The sequence below is a fragment of the Schistocerca piceifrons genome, chromosome 6, assembly GCF_021461385.2.
Source record: "Schistocerca piceifrons isolate TAMUIC-IGC-003096 chromosome 6, iqSchPice1.1, whole genome shotgun sequence".
NCBI classification, from domain to species: Eukaryota; Metazoa; Arthropoda; class Insecta; order Orthoptera; family Acrididae; genus Schistocerca; species Schistocerca piceifrons.
The window spans coordinates 67,343,300-67,359,379 of NC_060143.1; the positions used below are offsets into that span (position 1 = coordinate 67,343,300).

Consider the following 16,080-nt stretch of genomic DNA (forward strand, 5'->3'; position numbering starts at 1 on the left):
ATTAGAACTCGTACAGAGGCATATAGGCAGTCATTTTTGTTGTGGACTGGCAAGACAGCCAATCCACAGTGACGGGTAACCGAAAGGCACGCGCTTAAACTCACGCAGGCTGGCGTGAGGTCTGAAACAGGATACGTAATGAATGCTATAAAGAAAAGTACGTAGCTGCTGGAATACTTAACTTTAATCCACAGTTGGTGAACATTGGTCTTGTTACTGTACATGCTTCATTAGATACATAGCAAAGGATAAATGGCGCCTTGCTGGGTCGTAGCAATTGACTTAGCTGAAGGCTATGCTATCGTCTCGGCAATTGAGAGCGTAATTCTCAGTGAACCTTCCCTAGCAAAGTCGGCTGTACCACTAGGGCGAGTGCTAGAAAGTCTCTCTCTAGACCTGCCGTGTGGCAGCGCTCGGTCTGCAATTACTGACAGTGGCGACACGCGGGTCCGACGTATACTAGCGGACCGCGGCCGATTTAAAAGCTACCACCTAGCAAGTGTGGTGTCTGGCGGTGACACCACAATTTTTCCCTCGTTCTGTTTGGGAGTGGAACAGGGAGAGAAGATGCTAGTAGTGGTACGAGGTACCCTCCGCCACGCACCGTATGGTGGATTGCGGAGTATGTATGTAGATGTAGATGTATAAATATGGCTTGGCAGAAAGAAAGCGAACCGAATCTAAAAGCGATTAAAACACAGGAGAACAGGGATGAAAGAGTTGGCTGGTCAACGAGATAGGGTCGGGGATCCCCCGGACCTAGCATACAGCAGGAGGCCTGAACTGTATGGGAACGATAGGGAAGGCACATCCGTTCCCAAGGTTCCAATCACCACAAGGGAGGATAGGCATATCGTATACCAAGCACATTGTAATCCATTCACATCTGCGACTGCCATCAGAGAACAAATATTGTACACCGTGCAACATTCTGTGTCATCCTGTATGATTGGTTGCCGGCCGCAGCGGCCGAGCGGTTCTAGGCGCTCCAGTCTGGAACCGCGCGACCGCTACGTCGCAGGTTCGAATCCTGCCTCGGGCATGGATGTGTGTGATGTCCTTAGGTTAGTTAGCTGTAAGTAGTTCTAAGTTCTAGGGGACTGATGACCACAGATGTTAAGTCTCATTGTGCTCAGAGCCATTTGAACCAGTTTGTATCATTGATTGGAGACTAGCGGCAGTGGAACTAGGGAATTACTGTCCCATGCCACGTTGCCAATAACACCGCAACACAAACGGCTGTGTTTGGAGTGGTGCAGTGGGTGAGAAGCATAGACTGGTCAAGAATGGCGTCGCATTGTGTCTAGTGATGAATCATGGTTCCATAGTACCGTGGATGACCATTATATGGCGCTGACTTGGGGACAGGTCCCATTCCTCCAACGTTTTGGAGGGGCACAGCAGTGTTACTCCTGGCGTCGATGTGTGTGGAACCAGCGGGTGTGACTTCAGGTGAAGGCTGGTAGCGGCTGAGAGAACTCTGAGAGCACAGCGGCACACTATGGGGCCGCGGCTAAAAGTTAATCATTTGTTTGGTCGCAGTTTTCCTCACGCGAGCCTGGCAACTAATTTAGTGGTCAGATAGAAAGCGAAGGGAAACACACTGACCTTAGTTTCCAGTCTGCATGGCCACATTCTGGTCCACCCCACTGAAAGAAAAGTTTCTATCCTCCTATTTCTTTGCGGGGTCAGGACTTTGATTTTAAATAAAAGTATAAAGTTCCAATCAAAATTATAATGCATAAAGTTTCTCCCATACAACAATTGGAAATTCACTATTTTAAATTGAAAGTAAGTCTTTCTATTCAAAAATGGTTCAAATGGCTCTGAGCACTATGGGACTTAACATCTGAGGTCATCAGTCCCCTAGAACTTAGAACTAGTTAAACCTAACTAACCTAAGGACATCACACACACCCATGCCCGAGGCAGGATTCGAACCTGCGACTGTAGCTGTCGCGCGGTTCCAGACTGAAGCGCCTAGAACCGCTCGAGTCTTTCTATTCTAACAGCACATTTAGCAGTTTAGAGGCGATCTCTTCGGTACGTTCCTACCCGATTGTCTTTCGCCCTGACTAAAATTACTCAATGAAAGTTTGTAACAAATTTTCAAAATAAATGTCTCAGTAAGATGTCTGCGTGATGTTGAAGTACTCGCATGGCCAGCAACATCCCCAGATCTGTTTTCGATAGAAGATGTGTAGGACCAACTTCGGTGTCGACTCTATCACTGTACTTGTATCGAGGATATCAAGAGCCAGTTACAAGAGTTATGGGCCAGTTTGCCTCAGGAGAGGATACTATTGCTTTATCACTCCCTTCTAAACCGAATCATTGCGTGCATTCAGGTCGGAGGGGATGCAACATCATACTGGTAAATGGTCTCATACTGCCAACGTCTTCTTAAATTTGACTATTTTGTAATCGCTGAAATAACATCACATACCATTTCAATGTTCGCCCCCGGTAGCTAAGTGGTCAACGCGACAGAATGTCAATCCTAAGGGCCCGGGTTCGATTCCCGGCTGTGTCGGAGATTTTCTTCGCTCAGCGACTGTGTGTTGTGTTGTCTTAATCATCATCATTTCATCCCCATCGACGCGCAAGTCGCCGAAGGGGCGTCAACTCGAAAGACTTGCACCCGGCGAACGGTCTACCCGACGGAAGGCCCTAGTCACACGACATTTACATTTACCATCTCAATGCGTGAAGGTTCATTTTGCTTCCTCTTCTTGGTCGATCACTTTTTTGGCCAGACAGTGTAAGCCCTCCGTTGACAACATCGGTGACATTCTTACAGTTACCAACCAGAATTGGAAAGCATTTTCGGCCAGTGTATCTGTTTAGCTGAAACAGCGAATACGGAGACAGGAGTGTGTAGCTCACTTGCTGTTGATGAAGGCCGGGTCTTCGGTGTCCTTGAAGGGCGCCGCGTCGGGCAGGTTGAGGAAGGCGAGGCAGAAGGCGGACACGTGGAGCAGGCAGCTCACCACCACACCCGGGAACAGGCCGTGACGCGTCGCTCGCTTACCCAGCACGCCCAGCGCCACGCCCCCTGCGACACAGAGGAACTACACTACAGCAGCGTTCTCGAATATTTTTTGTGACAGAATCCTTTTGAAATATCATGTTTTATGGAGCCTTAAAATAATCAAAACCTCTTTTGACGTTCATTCTTTATTCACAATCATTTAATGAAACGCAGACAAAAATACGTACATTATACGCTACTGACTTCCAAAAAATATAAAAAACAGACAATAATAAGATTCACTGAGGCAACAAAAATAACGGGATAACGATATGCACATATACAAACGGCGGCAGAGTCGTGTACAAGGCAGAAAAACGCAGCTTACTGGTAGAGCTGTCATTTGTACTCACGTGATTCATCTCAAACTGTGTCCTACGTGATTATGGCCTCATGACGCGAATTAACAGACTCTGAATGAGGTTTGGTAGTTGCAGCTACGTGCGTGCGTCATTCCATTTCGGAAATGGTTAGGGAATTCAATGTTCCATGATGGAATTCAATGTTCCGTGATCCACAGTGTCAAGAGTGTGCCGAGAATACCACATTTCAGGCATTGTATTTCAGCTCGGACAGCGCAGTGGCCGATGGCTTTCACTTAACGACCGAGAGAAGCGGCATTTGCATCGATTTGTCAGGGCTAACAGGTAAGCAACACTGCGTGAAATAAAAGTAGAAATCTTAGCTACAAATAATCCTGAGTTAATAACGAGCCTCAAAACCGATTCAGGGATTAATGAACACAGGGTTGTCGTAGAGAGATTGAATATTGTAATCCCCAAATCCTCGAAAAATAAGCTAAAAATATACCTATTCAAAAAAGCAGATAAAAATTCACTTGACGCCTTCCTGAGAGACAATCTCCACTCATTCCAAATAAATAATATAAGTGTAGACCAGATGAGGCTAAATTCAAAGAAATGGTATCGGCAGCAATTGAGAGATTTATACCAAACAAATTAACAAGCGACAGAGCTGATCCTTCTTGGTACACAAAACGGATGAGAACACTGTTGCAGAAACAACGAAACAAACATGCCAAATTTAAACAGACGCAAAATCCCCAAGGTTGGCTATCTTTTACAGAAGCTCGATATTTAGCGGAGACTTCAGTGCGAGATGTCTATAACAGTTTCCACAACGAAACTTTGTCTCGAAACCTGGCAGAAAATACAAAGAGATTGTGGTCATATGTGAAGTATGTTAAAGGCAAGAGACAATCAATGCTTTCTCTGCGCGATAGCAATGGAGATACTATCGAAGACAGTGCTGCGAAAGCAGAGTTACTAAACACAGTCTTCCGAAATGCCTTCACAAAAGAAGACGAAGTAAATAATCCAGAATTCGAATCGAGAAAAACTGCCAACACGAGTAACGTAGAAGTAAATATCCCCAGAGTAGTGAAGCAACTTAAATCACTTAATAAAAGCAAGTGTTCTGGCCCAGACTGTATACCAATTAGGTTCCTTTCGGAGTATACTGATGCATTAGCTCCATACCTAACAATTATAGCCGGCCGGTGTGGCCGTGCTGTTCTAGGCGCTTCAGTCTGGAACCGCAAGACCGCTACGGTCGCAGGTTCGAATCCTGCCTCGGGCATGGATGTTTGTGATGTCCTTAGGTTAGTTAGGTTTAAGTAGTTCTAAGTTATTGGGGACTGATGACCATAGATGTTAAGTCCCATAGTGCTCAGAGCCATTTGAACCATTTTTTTTAAACAACTATATACAACCGTCCGCTCGACGAAAAATCCGTACCCAAGGACTGGAAAGTTGTACAGATCACACCAATATTCAAGAAAGGTGGTAGAAGTAATCCACTAAATTACAGGCCCATATCGTTAACGTCGATATGCAGCAGCATTTTGGAACATATATTGTGATCGAACATTATGAATTACCTCGACAATAAAACGGTCTATTGACACACAGTCAACATGGGTTTACAAAACATCGTTCCTGTGTAACACAACTAGCTCTTTATTCACATGAAGTGTTGAGTGCTGTTGACAAGGGATTTCAGATCGATTCCGTAATTCTGGAATTCCAGAAGGCTTTTGACACTGTACCACACAAGCGGCTCGTAGTGAAATTGCGTGCTTATCGAATATCGTCTCAGTTATGTGACTGGATTTGCGATTTACTGTCAGAGAGGTCACAGTTCGTAGTAATTGACGGAAAGTTATCGAGTAAAATAGAAGTGATTTCTGACATTCCCCAAGGTAGTGTTATAGGCCCTTTGCTGTTCCTTATCTATATAAACGATTCTAAAGACAATCTGAGCACCCGTCATCGGTTGTTTGCAGATGACGCTGTCGTTTATCGACTAATAAAGTCATCAGAAGATCAAAACAAACTGCAAAACGATTTAGAAAAGATATCTGAATTGTCCTAAAAGTGGCAGTTGACCCTAAATAACGAAAAGTGTAAGTTGCTAAAACTGCTAAAAGGAACTCGTTAAACTTCGGTCACACGATAAATCAATCTAATCTAAAAGCCGTAAATTCAACTAAATACCTAGGTATTACAATTACGAACAACTTAAATTGGAAGGAACACGTAGGAAATGTTGTGGGGAAGGTTAACCAAAGACTGCGTTTTATTGGCGGGGCACTTAGAAAATGTAACAGACCTACTAAGGAGACTGCCAACACTACTCTTGCCCGTCCTCTTTTTAGAATACTGCTGCGCAGAGTGGGATCCTTAACAGATGGGACTGACGGAGTACATCGGAAAAGTTCAAAGAAAGGCAGCACGTTTTGTATTATCGCGAAATATGGGAGAGAGTGTCAAAGAAATGATACAGGATTTGGGCTGGAAGTCATTAAAAGAAATGCCTTTTTCGTTGCGGCGGGATCTTCTCAGAAAATTCCAATTACCAACAGGGAGGAACGATCATCAAGATAAAATAAGGGAAACAGAGCTCGTACGGAAAGATATAGACGTTCATTCTTTCCGCGTACTATACAAGATTGGAATAATTGAGAATTGTAATGGTGGTTCTATGAACCCTCTGCCAGGCACTTAAATGTGATTTGCAGGATATCCATGTGGATCTAGAGGTGGATGTAGATCTAGATGTGGATGTAGATGTCGTACGCGCGATTAGCATATCCGTTAGGACAGTGGGGCTAAGTTTGGAGTTAATGGGCTATGGCAGCAGAAGAATAATGCGAGTGCCTTTGCTAACAGCACGGCATCGCCAGCAGCGCGTCTCCAGCGCTCGTGACTATATCGGCTGAACCCTGAACCACTGCAAAACCGTGGCCTGGTGAGATGAGTCCCAATTTCTGTTGGTAAGAGCTGATGATAGGGTTAGAGTGAGGTACAGACTCCACGAAGCTATGGCCCCAAGTTGTCAACAAGGAATGGTGCAAGCTGGTGGCTTAATAATGGTGCGAGCTGTGTTTGTATGGAATAGACAGCGTCCTGTGGTCCAGCTGGACCGACAATTGACTGGAAATGGTTATGTTTGACAACTTGCAGACCATTTGCAACCTTCCAAAGATGAAATTTTTACGGATGACAATGCGCCATGTCACCGGACCACGGTTGTTCACGATAGGATTGAAGAAGATTCTGGACAGTTCGAGCGAATGATCTGGCCACCCAGACCGCCCGACATGAATCCTGTCGAACATTTATGGGACGTAATCGAGAGGTCAGTCCGTGCAGAACATCATGTGCTGACAACATTTCAGCCCGAGGCTGGCTTACGCAATCGTGGCGGCGCGCCAGCAGCGGACGGGAGCACCCTACTACGGCCTAGTGCTCCCTTCCGGGATAACGCGCTGCTGGCAGTGTGAAAATATTCTAAGTCCAAGCTGCCGCATCATATACAGGGTGTTTCAAAAATGACCGGTATATTTGAAACGGCAATAAAAGCTAAACGAGCAGCGATAGAAATACACCGTTTGTTGCAATATGCTTGGGACAACAGTACATTTTCAGGCGGACAAACTTTCGAAATTACAGTAGTTACAATTTTCAACAACAGATGGCGCTGCAAGTGATGTGAAAGATATAGAAGACAACGCAGTCTGTGGGTGCGCCATTCTGTACGTCGTCTTTCTGCTGTAAGCGTGTGCTTTTCACAACGTGCAAGTGTGCTGTGGACAACATGGTTTATTCCTTAGAACAGAGGATTTTTCTGGTGTTGGAATTCCACCGTCTAGAACACAGTGTTGTTGCAACAAGACGAAGTTTTCAACGGAGGTTTAATGTAACCAAAGGACCGAAAAGCGATACAATAAAGGATCTGTTTGAAAAATTTCAACGGACTGGGAACGTGATGGATGAACGTGCTGGAAAGGTAGGGCGTCCGCGTACGGCAACCACAGAGGGCAACGCGCAGCTAGTGCAGCAGGTGATCCGACAGCGGCCTCAGGTTTCCGTTCGCCGTGTTGCAGCTGCGGTCCAAATGACGCCAACGTCCACGTATCGTCTCGTGCGCCAGAGTTTACACCTCTATCCATACAAAATTCAAACGCGGCAACCCCTCAGCGCCGCTACCATTGCTGCACGAGAGACATTCGCTAACGATATAGTGCACAGGATTGATGACGGCGATATGCATGTGGGCAGCATTTGGTTTACTGACGAAGCTTATTTTTACCTGGACGGCTTCGTCAATAAACAGAACTGGCGCATATGGGGAACTGAAAAGCCCCATGTTGCAGTCCCATCGTCCCTGCATCCTCAAAAAGTACTGGTCTGGGCCGCCATTTCTTCCAGAGGAATCATTGACCCATTTTTCAGATCCGAAACGATTACTGCATCACGCTATCTGGACATTCTTCGTGAATTTGTGGCGGTACAAACTGCCTTAGACGACACTGCGAACACCTCGTGGTTTATGCAAGATGGTGCCCGACCACATCGCACGGCCGACGTCTTCAATTTCCTGAATGAATATTTCGATGATCGTGTGATTGCTTTGGGCTATCCGAAACATACATGAGGCGGCGTGGATTGGCCTCCCTATTCGCCAGACATGATCCCCTGTGACTTCTTTCTGTGGGGACACTTGAAAGACCAGGTGTACCGCCAGAATCCAGAAACAATTGAACAGCTGAAGCAGTACATCTCATTTGCATGTGAAGCCATTCCGCCAGACACGTTGTCAAAGGTTTTGGGTAATTTCACTCAGAGACTACGCCATATTATTGCTACGCATGGTGGATATGTGGAAAATATCGTACTATAGAGTTTCCCAGACCGCAGCGCCATCTGTTGTTGACAATTGTAACTACTGTAATTTCGAAAGTTTGTCTGCCTGAAAATGTACTGTTGTCCCAAGCATATTGCAACAAACGGTGTATTTCTATCGCTGCTCGTTTAGTTTGTATTGCCGTTTCAAATATACCGGTCATTTTTGAAACACCCTGTATAAGCGAGCGTTCGCTCGCAGCGGCTCATTCGCGCTGCCGCTGCCGCACACGCAACTGCATTGAACGCCGCCACGATGCCTTACAGAAGACTACGTCGTCGTTCTAAACAGACAATTTACAAAACAATCGAGAACATCGAATTCTCTACATCATTTAGAGACAGCATGGCTCAACATTTCTGCAGGGGTCTTCCAACGACTTGTTGAGTCCGTGCCACGTCGAGTTGCTGGACTACTCCGGGTAAAAGGAGGTCCGACACGATATTACGAGATACCTCATGACTTTTGTCACCTTGTGGGGCGGCGGGTTGAATTTATTACTGTTGTATATATAATTGTAGAATGTAAAACCAGTTCCTATTATTTAGAATGTTATTTATGCTGTCTTTCGCCGTTCTCAACACTGGCTTTCTAACTACAATATTGGCAACCAGAAAGTGATTAGCAAATCGTGAAGCCTGTAATTAGAATTCCTAGTGCCCACTTCATCTGAGAATACACTTATAGTTACAGCTTATAGCTCTGAGGAATTAGGAGATTGTCTGGGATTTATAATCAAAAACGGTCGTGAAAAAACGTTCTGTATTCTGAAAGTCACAGATGAAAACAAAAGAATACACAAAATCTAACTAACAGAGCAGTTCAGAGTCTAATGCGCTGATGCAACTGTAAATGTCCAAATCAAATGTTTAAATGAATGCTCGCCATAATTTGATGATAATGTTCATCAAACGCCACGCTAAATAATGGTAGAATGTCTGTCCCGCGACGGCACGTGAAAATATGACATACGCAAACTGAAAATCGATAATTAAAGTCATCCCAGAATTAACACATGGTTACGCGTATCCCGAGTAACTTAATACGGCATCCGAGGCTGTTTATAGCAATGATAACGACGCGACGCGACTCCCGACACAGGTGGCGTACGGTTCAGCGTCTGGAGAGAACTGGGGCCTTGCTTCCTCGCGCAGCGTTCTTATATTTAAAGCCGCGGTGCGGACGGCTAAGGGAACGCCTGATCAAATCGGCTCTCCCAACTAGCCGTTGGGCTAGTAATGCACGACATTAAGTTACCGAATAAATCATAGCTTCTTTTGCTGATGGCCGATGGAGCTCTTAATTTAAATGTGCATTTAGCAGACAGGTAAGTAACCATAATAAAAGTCTGACGTGGCTAAGTTAAATATTTTGGGCGAGAGAATTAATTTAATTACACTGCACGCAGTAGACGAGCTCTGAACCTGCCCTTTGGAGATACGCTATCGCTATAGTTTTATAGTTATTCAAATGAAACTTCTCACATCTTTATGATTATAGCGGATCTCCATTCTACTTAAATATAAACATCCTAGCCTTATTTATTAGCCTACTTAATCTATCTTGCTTCCTTAAGTTTTAAGACAAAAACCAGAAAATTATGAATTTCAACTAAAATCTTAATTTGTGAGATCCAAAGTACTGTTTCTATTAAATTATTATTGAAAAGGAATCTAAGTATAAATTTTTAAATCTCTAGCTCTTTTCTGTTGTGCCAATGATTTTTACAGAAAAACGTCCAAATTTCGAAAATGGTTAAAGTTATTGAACTGATATTCAACACATATTAATTTAGTATTACTCCTGACATGCTAGAAACATTTTAGGTTATTTACTTGATTTTTAAAGTATTGCGCAACCTTTATGATGTCAGATCTAGTTACAGCGGACTGGCTGGCACAAATTGAAAGACATGTGAACTTACTATGGCGTGAGTAGGCTGCTTCCCTACAACCTCAGTGTACACAAAATAACTCTGTGTTGATTCCATTGTAAATTGATACAATCGTCTCCGTTTAATGGGAGATGTGGAATTGTTTATTATTTTTGATCAACTGTTTAATGTCACACTTGACAGAAGAGAGCTGAAAATATGTGCCAGGTTCAGCGTCCAGTCGAATGTGGAATTTTGTCTTCGTAGTTTCATATGCTGAGAATCCTATTCCACACAAGAATGTTGTTGGGAACCGGAGAACAGCAGTCAGAGACTTTGTGGCTAGTTGTGGGCGTTCATCACGAACCCTGCACCAAAAATTATGAAGTGACATTGGACATCATGGAGACACTAGGCCAATTCTTCAAGTATTTCATTTGGTGATTCTGTTGTCTCACCTACAAACACACGCAGTGTTAGAAAGCTTTCTAGTGCTCTCTTGCCAAGACAAACAATCCGAAAATCTTTTTATGAGGCAGTTATTTTGTTATTAATGATGAAAGCGGTATGTTTTCCTTGTAAAGATAAATGTAATTGAGTATTTTTTCGAAATATATCCGCCAAAAGAGCCAGTCCGAATAAGCAAGTCACATCGATCAAACGTCCTTTCATTAAAAGATATATCATTCATAAAAGATGGTAATTCAGTTCTTAGTTCGAATAATTTTGTTAAGGTCTTTCCCCGAGAACCATCGGTGTTAGTGTGCAGCAGTAGTGTTTCATGTCTGCTCTCATAGTCTTCAAACAATATTGAAACTAACTGGTTCTGAAAAGAGCGAGATTTAATGTAACTAATTCTTTTTACTACTACATAGAGAACAAGTTTTAGACTTGGCGGCATCCTCCTTATCGTAACTGCTCGTCTATGCGGGATAAAATGTCTGGAACCACAATTCAAAAATGGCTCTAAGCACTATGGGACTTAACATCTGAGGTCATCAGTTCCCTAGACTTGTTGTTGTTGTTGTTGTTGTGGTCTTCAGTCCTGAGACTGGTTTGATGCAGCTCTCCATGCTACTCTATCCTGTGCAAGCTTTTTCATCTCCCAGTACCTACTGCAACCTACATCCTTCTGAATCTGCTTAGTGTATTCATTTCTTGGTCTCCCTCTACGATTTTTACCCTCCACGCTGCCCTCCAATACTAAATTGGTGATCGCTTGATGCCTCAGAACATGTCCTACCAACCGATCCCTTCTTCTGGTCAAGTTGTGCCACAAACTTCTCTTCTCCCCAATCCTATTCAATACTTCCTCATTAGTTATGTGATCTACCCATCTAATCTTCAGCATTCTTCTGTAGCACCACATTTCGAAAGCTTCTATTCTCTTCTTGTCCAAACTATTTATTGTCCATGTTTCACTTCCATACATGACTACACTCCATACAAATACTTTCAGAAATGACTTCCTAACACTTAAATCTATACTCGATGTTAACAAATTTCTCTTCTTCAGAAACGATTTCCTTGCCATTGCCAGTCTACATTTTATATCCTCTCTACTTCGATCATCATCAGTTATTTTGCTCCCCAAATAGCAAAACTCCTTTACTACTTTAAGTGTCTCATTTCCTAATCTAATTCCCTCAGCATCACCCGACTTAATTAGACTACATTCCATTATCCTTGTTTTGCTTTTGTTGATCTTCATCTTATATCCTCCTTTCAAGACACTGTCCATTCCGTTCAACTGCTCTTCCAAGTCCTTTGCTGTCTCTGACAGAATTACAATGTCATCGGCGAACCTCAAAGTTTTTATTTCTTCTCCATGAATTTTAATACCTACTCCGAATTTTTCTTATGTTTCCTTTACTGCTTGCTCAATATACAGATTGAATAACATCGGGGAGAGGCTACAACCCTGTCTCACTCCTTACCCAACCACTGCTTCCCTTTTTATGTCCCTCGACTCTTATAACTGCCATCTGGCTTCTGTACAAATTGACAGACTTACAACTAGACTTACAACTACCTAAACCTAAGTAACCTAAGGACATCACACATATCCATGCCTGGGGCAGGATTCGAACCTGCGACCGTAGCAGCAGCAGCGCGGTTCCGGACTGAAGCTGCCGGCGGAACCAGTGTGTGCCGCTTTAGTTTTAGTTCCGCCAGTACCTCGTCTCCTATCTTCCAAACTTCACAGAGGCTCTCCTACGAACCCTGGAGAACTAGCACTTCTGTAAGAAAGGATATTGCGGAGAGATGGCTTAGGTTCGCAGGAGAGCTTCTGTGAAGTTTGGAATTTGGGAGACATGGTACTGGCGGAATTAAAGCTGTGAGGACGGGGCGTGAGTCGTGCTTGGGTAACTCAGTTGGTAGAGCACTTTCCCGCGAAAAGCAAAGCTCCCGAGTTCGAGTCTCGGTCCGGCACACAGTTTTAATCTTCCAGGAAGTTTCATATCAGCGCACACTCCGCTGCAGAGTGAAAATCTCATTCTGGATTTAGTGGTTTCACTGAAACTCCATAGACTGTCATTCTCTCTGGCTCTAGCGACACAGACAGAATGGCAGCATGGTAGAATGTGTTCTTCAGCTGCGGAAGAATCTCTATTTATTGGGCCAGCCCAAACCTTTGTCGTAGTGGCTGTGGATGTATGAGCGCATTTATTTTCACTTATCGGTACCGTCAGCCATCCTTGCTTTGCTGTGTTAATTTAAATAATGATTCTGTGCTTGCGTTTGAGTCTGCCTCCTTTCAATGTCTGTTGCATGTCTTGTTGATATAACACGCACACCAACCCAGCGTTGGCCTACTCTATTTTAAGCTCGCCTGGTAGAACTTCAACAAAATTTTAAGCCTGCATGATAAAATTATTCTCCTGTGTAACACGTCTGCCACATACGGTTTTATGAAATCTTTGAAGTTGATGCCGCATCTTCCGGGTGAACCAGTTTTCAAACTTTTAGTTGCAACACTTTTAAGCCAACGCCAATTCTATCTTTTAAATGTTCAAATGTGTGTGAAATCTTATGGGACTTAACTGCTAAGGTCATCAGTCCCTAAGCTTACACACTACTTAACCTAAATTATCCTAAGGACAAACACACACACCCATGCCCGAGGGAGGACTCGAACCTCCGCCGGGACCAGCCGCACAGTCCATCACTGCAGCGCCGTAGACCGCTCGGCTAATCCCGCGCGGCTCTATCTTTTAAAGTCAACAGTTTAATTTTACAATGTGACAGACACAGGAAATATCTCCACTAGATATTGAATTTTACAATTACAGTCAATAACAAACATGACTCAAATATACTGCGGTCTGAGAGTAGGGCGCGGAAACGCCGCGCCAAAGTGGACTGCACGTTGCATTTGTAAACTCGAATACGAACTATAGTGGGCTGCAGAGCATAGGTTTATATAGCCCGGGTGGTGAAGCGACAAAATCTTTCGAAGCGGATCAAGAAGTTTTTGGATGAGAGAAAGATGTAGAGAGCGTAGTGGAATGTTCTCAGCGTGAGAGAGAGAGAGCGAGAGGGAGGGAGTGAGTACGTAATTTTTGATCACAGCGTTATTATAGAAGTATTGTGCTGCTTCTCCCTCATTTCGGGCTATTTCGCGCTGAGAGAAAAAAAATAACTTTAATAAAGCCAACATTGATTTGGTATTTATAGGAGTTGCTTTTCTCAATGTGTGATAGCACGTGACGTGGTTTGTTTTTTAGGTTGATATTATTTCGGTGGAGTCCTCGTAGAGGCCTTGTGGAGCCCCAGGGCTCCGCGGAGCATGCTTTAAGTATCGCTGTTGTATAGTGTAAGCGGCACACGAAAAGCGCTCCAAGCGCTCTTCATTCCAACAACTGGCATCGACTTCCCTAAATACTAAGAACTCAGCAGCCAGTTCTGTGCCTTTTTTGTTAATTTATGGCATTTTCCTTTCAATATGTTACTTTCAGAAATACTAGCTGTGGTGTCACCGCCAGACACCACACTTGCTAGGTGGTAGCCTTTAAATCGGCCGCGGTCCGTTAGTATACGTCAGACCCGCCACTGTCATTGATTGCAGACCGAGCGCCGCCACACGGCAGGTCTAGAGAGACTTCCTAGCACTCGCCCCAGTTGTACAGCCGACTTTGCTAGCGATGGTTCACTGACAGATTACGCTCATTTGCCGAGACGATAGTTAGTATAGCCTTCAGCTACGTCATTTGCTACGACCTAGCAAGGCGCCATTACCAGTTACTATTGATGCTGTAAAACATGTACCGTCAAGAGCGATGTTCACCAATTATGGATTAAAGTTAAGTATTCCAGAAGCTACGTACCTTTTTTTACTAGTCTCATTTCCGTGTCCTGTTCCAGACCTCACGCCATCCTGCATGAGCTTAAACGCGTGCCTTTCGGCCTCCTCTATTGTGGGTTGGCGCTCTGGCCAATCCACAAAACTAGCTATACCTAGAATGCAGTGCAATGCCTTTTTTTCTTTGTAATTAGGCAGGCATATACAAAGCACAAACGTTTACATGTAGAAAACAGATGGAAGACAATGTTTTTTTTTTTACATTAAATTAGCTAGTTTGTTGCCCATGACTTCGCCCATGTAAGCGTACGACACACACACACACACACACACACACACACATATATATATATATATATATATATATATATATATATATATATATATATATATATACGAGGGCTATCCACAAATTACATTACGTTTTGGAATTGAAAATAAATAAAGTATTGGAAATTTTTTTTTATTGTATACAGATGAAAGCCCACTTAAATATTACTTTTCTACATAGTTGCCATTTAAATTAAGGCACTTATCGTGGCGATGGACGAGCTTGGAAATTCCTTCGTCGTAAAATTCGGCCGCCTGCGCCTTCAACCACGTGGTTACCTCTTCTTGAAGCTGTGCGTCGTCATCAAAACGGTGCATAGCCAATCACTTCTTCATTGCTGGGAATAAGTGGAAGTCGCTCGGTGCCAGGTCGGGACTGTACGGCGGATGAGGAAACAACTCCCACTTAAAAGATTCGAGAACTTCACGAGTGACATTTGCTGTGTGGGCCCGGGCGTTGTCGTGAATCAGCAAGATCTTTGAGCTCAACTTTCCCCTGCGCTTGTTTTGTATTGCTCTTCTGAGGTTGTGCAGCGTTGTGCAGCGTTTGGCAATACGTTTGAGAGTTTATTGTAGTGCCTCTTTCCAGGAAATCCACAAAAATCACACCTATTATCACCTTCCTTGCCGACATTGTCTGCATGCATTTCTTGGGTTTTTGGGGGGAATTTGTGTGCCCCCATGCCCCCACTGCATTGACTACAATTTTGTCTCGCAGTTCACATGCTTAACCCATGTTTCGTCACCAGTAACGATGCGATCGAGTAATGAGGCGCCATCTTTCTCGTAAGCGTCCACAAACGTTAACGCTGCAGCCATTCGCTGATTTTTGTGAATCTCTGTCAAGATTTTTGGTATCTACCTTGCACAAAACTTGTGGCAACCAAGCTTTTCGGTAATGATTTCGTGCAACGAACTTCGTGAAATTTGTGGAAAACTCATAGAGAGTTCCGCTATTGTGAAATTACGGTTTTCACGGACTGCGGCATCGACTTTTACGACAAGTTCGGCAGTCACTATGCTGGGTCTTCCACTTCGCTCTTCGTCGTGAACGTTAGTTCGGCCATTTTTAAATTTTATGACCCATTGACGCACTCCACCTTCAGTGATTATGTTGTCCCCATACACTTCACAAAGCTGCCGCTGGATTTCTATCGGTGTACAGTTTTTTGCAGTCAGAAACCTTATTACAGCACGCACTTCACACTTCGCAGCATTTTCAATTAACGCTGACATTTAAAACTGCCACAGTAACTCAACGGAGTACAGCACGAACCTCTCACTAGCACGGCAGGATGCCGACTGAGCGGCGGAATGCCATGACACCAAGATGGC

General features: G+C 43.9%; 1 protein-coding gene across 1 annotated transcript in view; it reads right to left on the reverse strand.

Moving 5' to 3' along the window:
• Positions 1–16,080, reverse strand: part of LOC124803143 (UNC93-like protein MFSD11) — a 176,189-nt gene that overhangs the window by 17,435 nt on the left and 142,674 nt on the right. Inside the window, exon 6 of the mRNA XM_047264323.1 lies at positions 2,887–3,055. Within this exon, the coding sequence (XP_047120279.1) occupies positions 2,887–3,055 (169 nt within the window). The remainder of the gene's footprint in view (positions 1–2,886; positions 3,056–16,080) is intronic.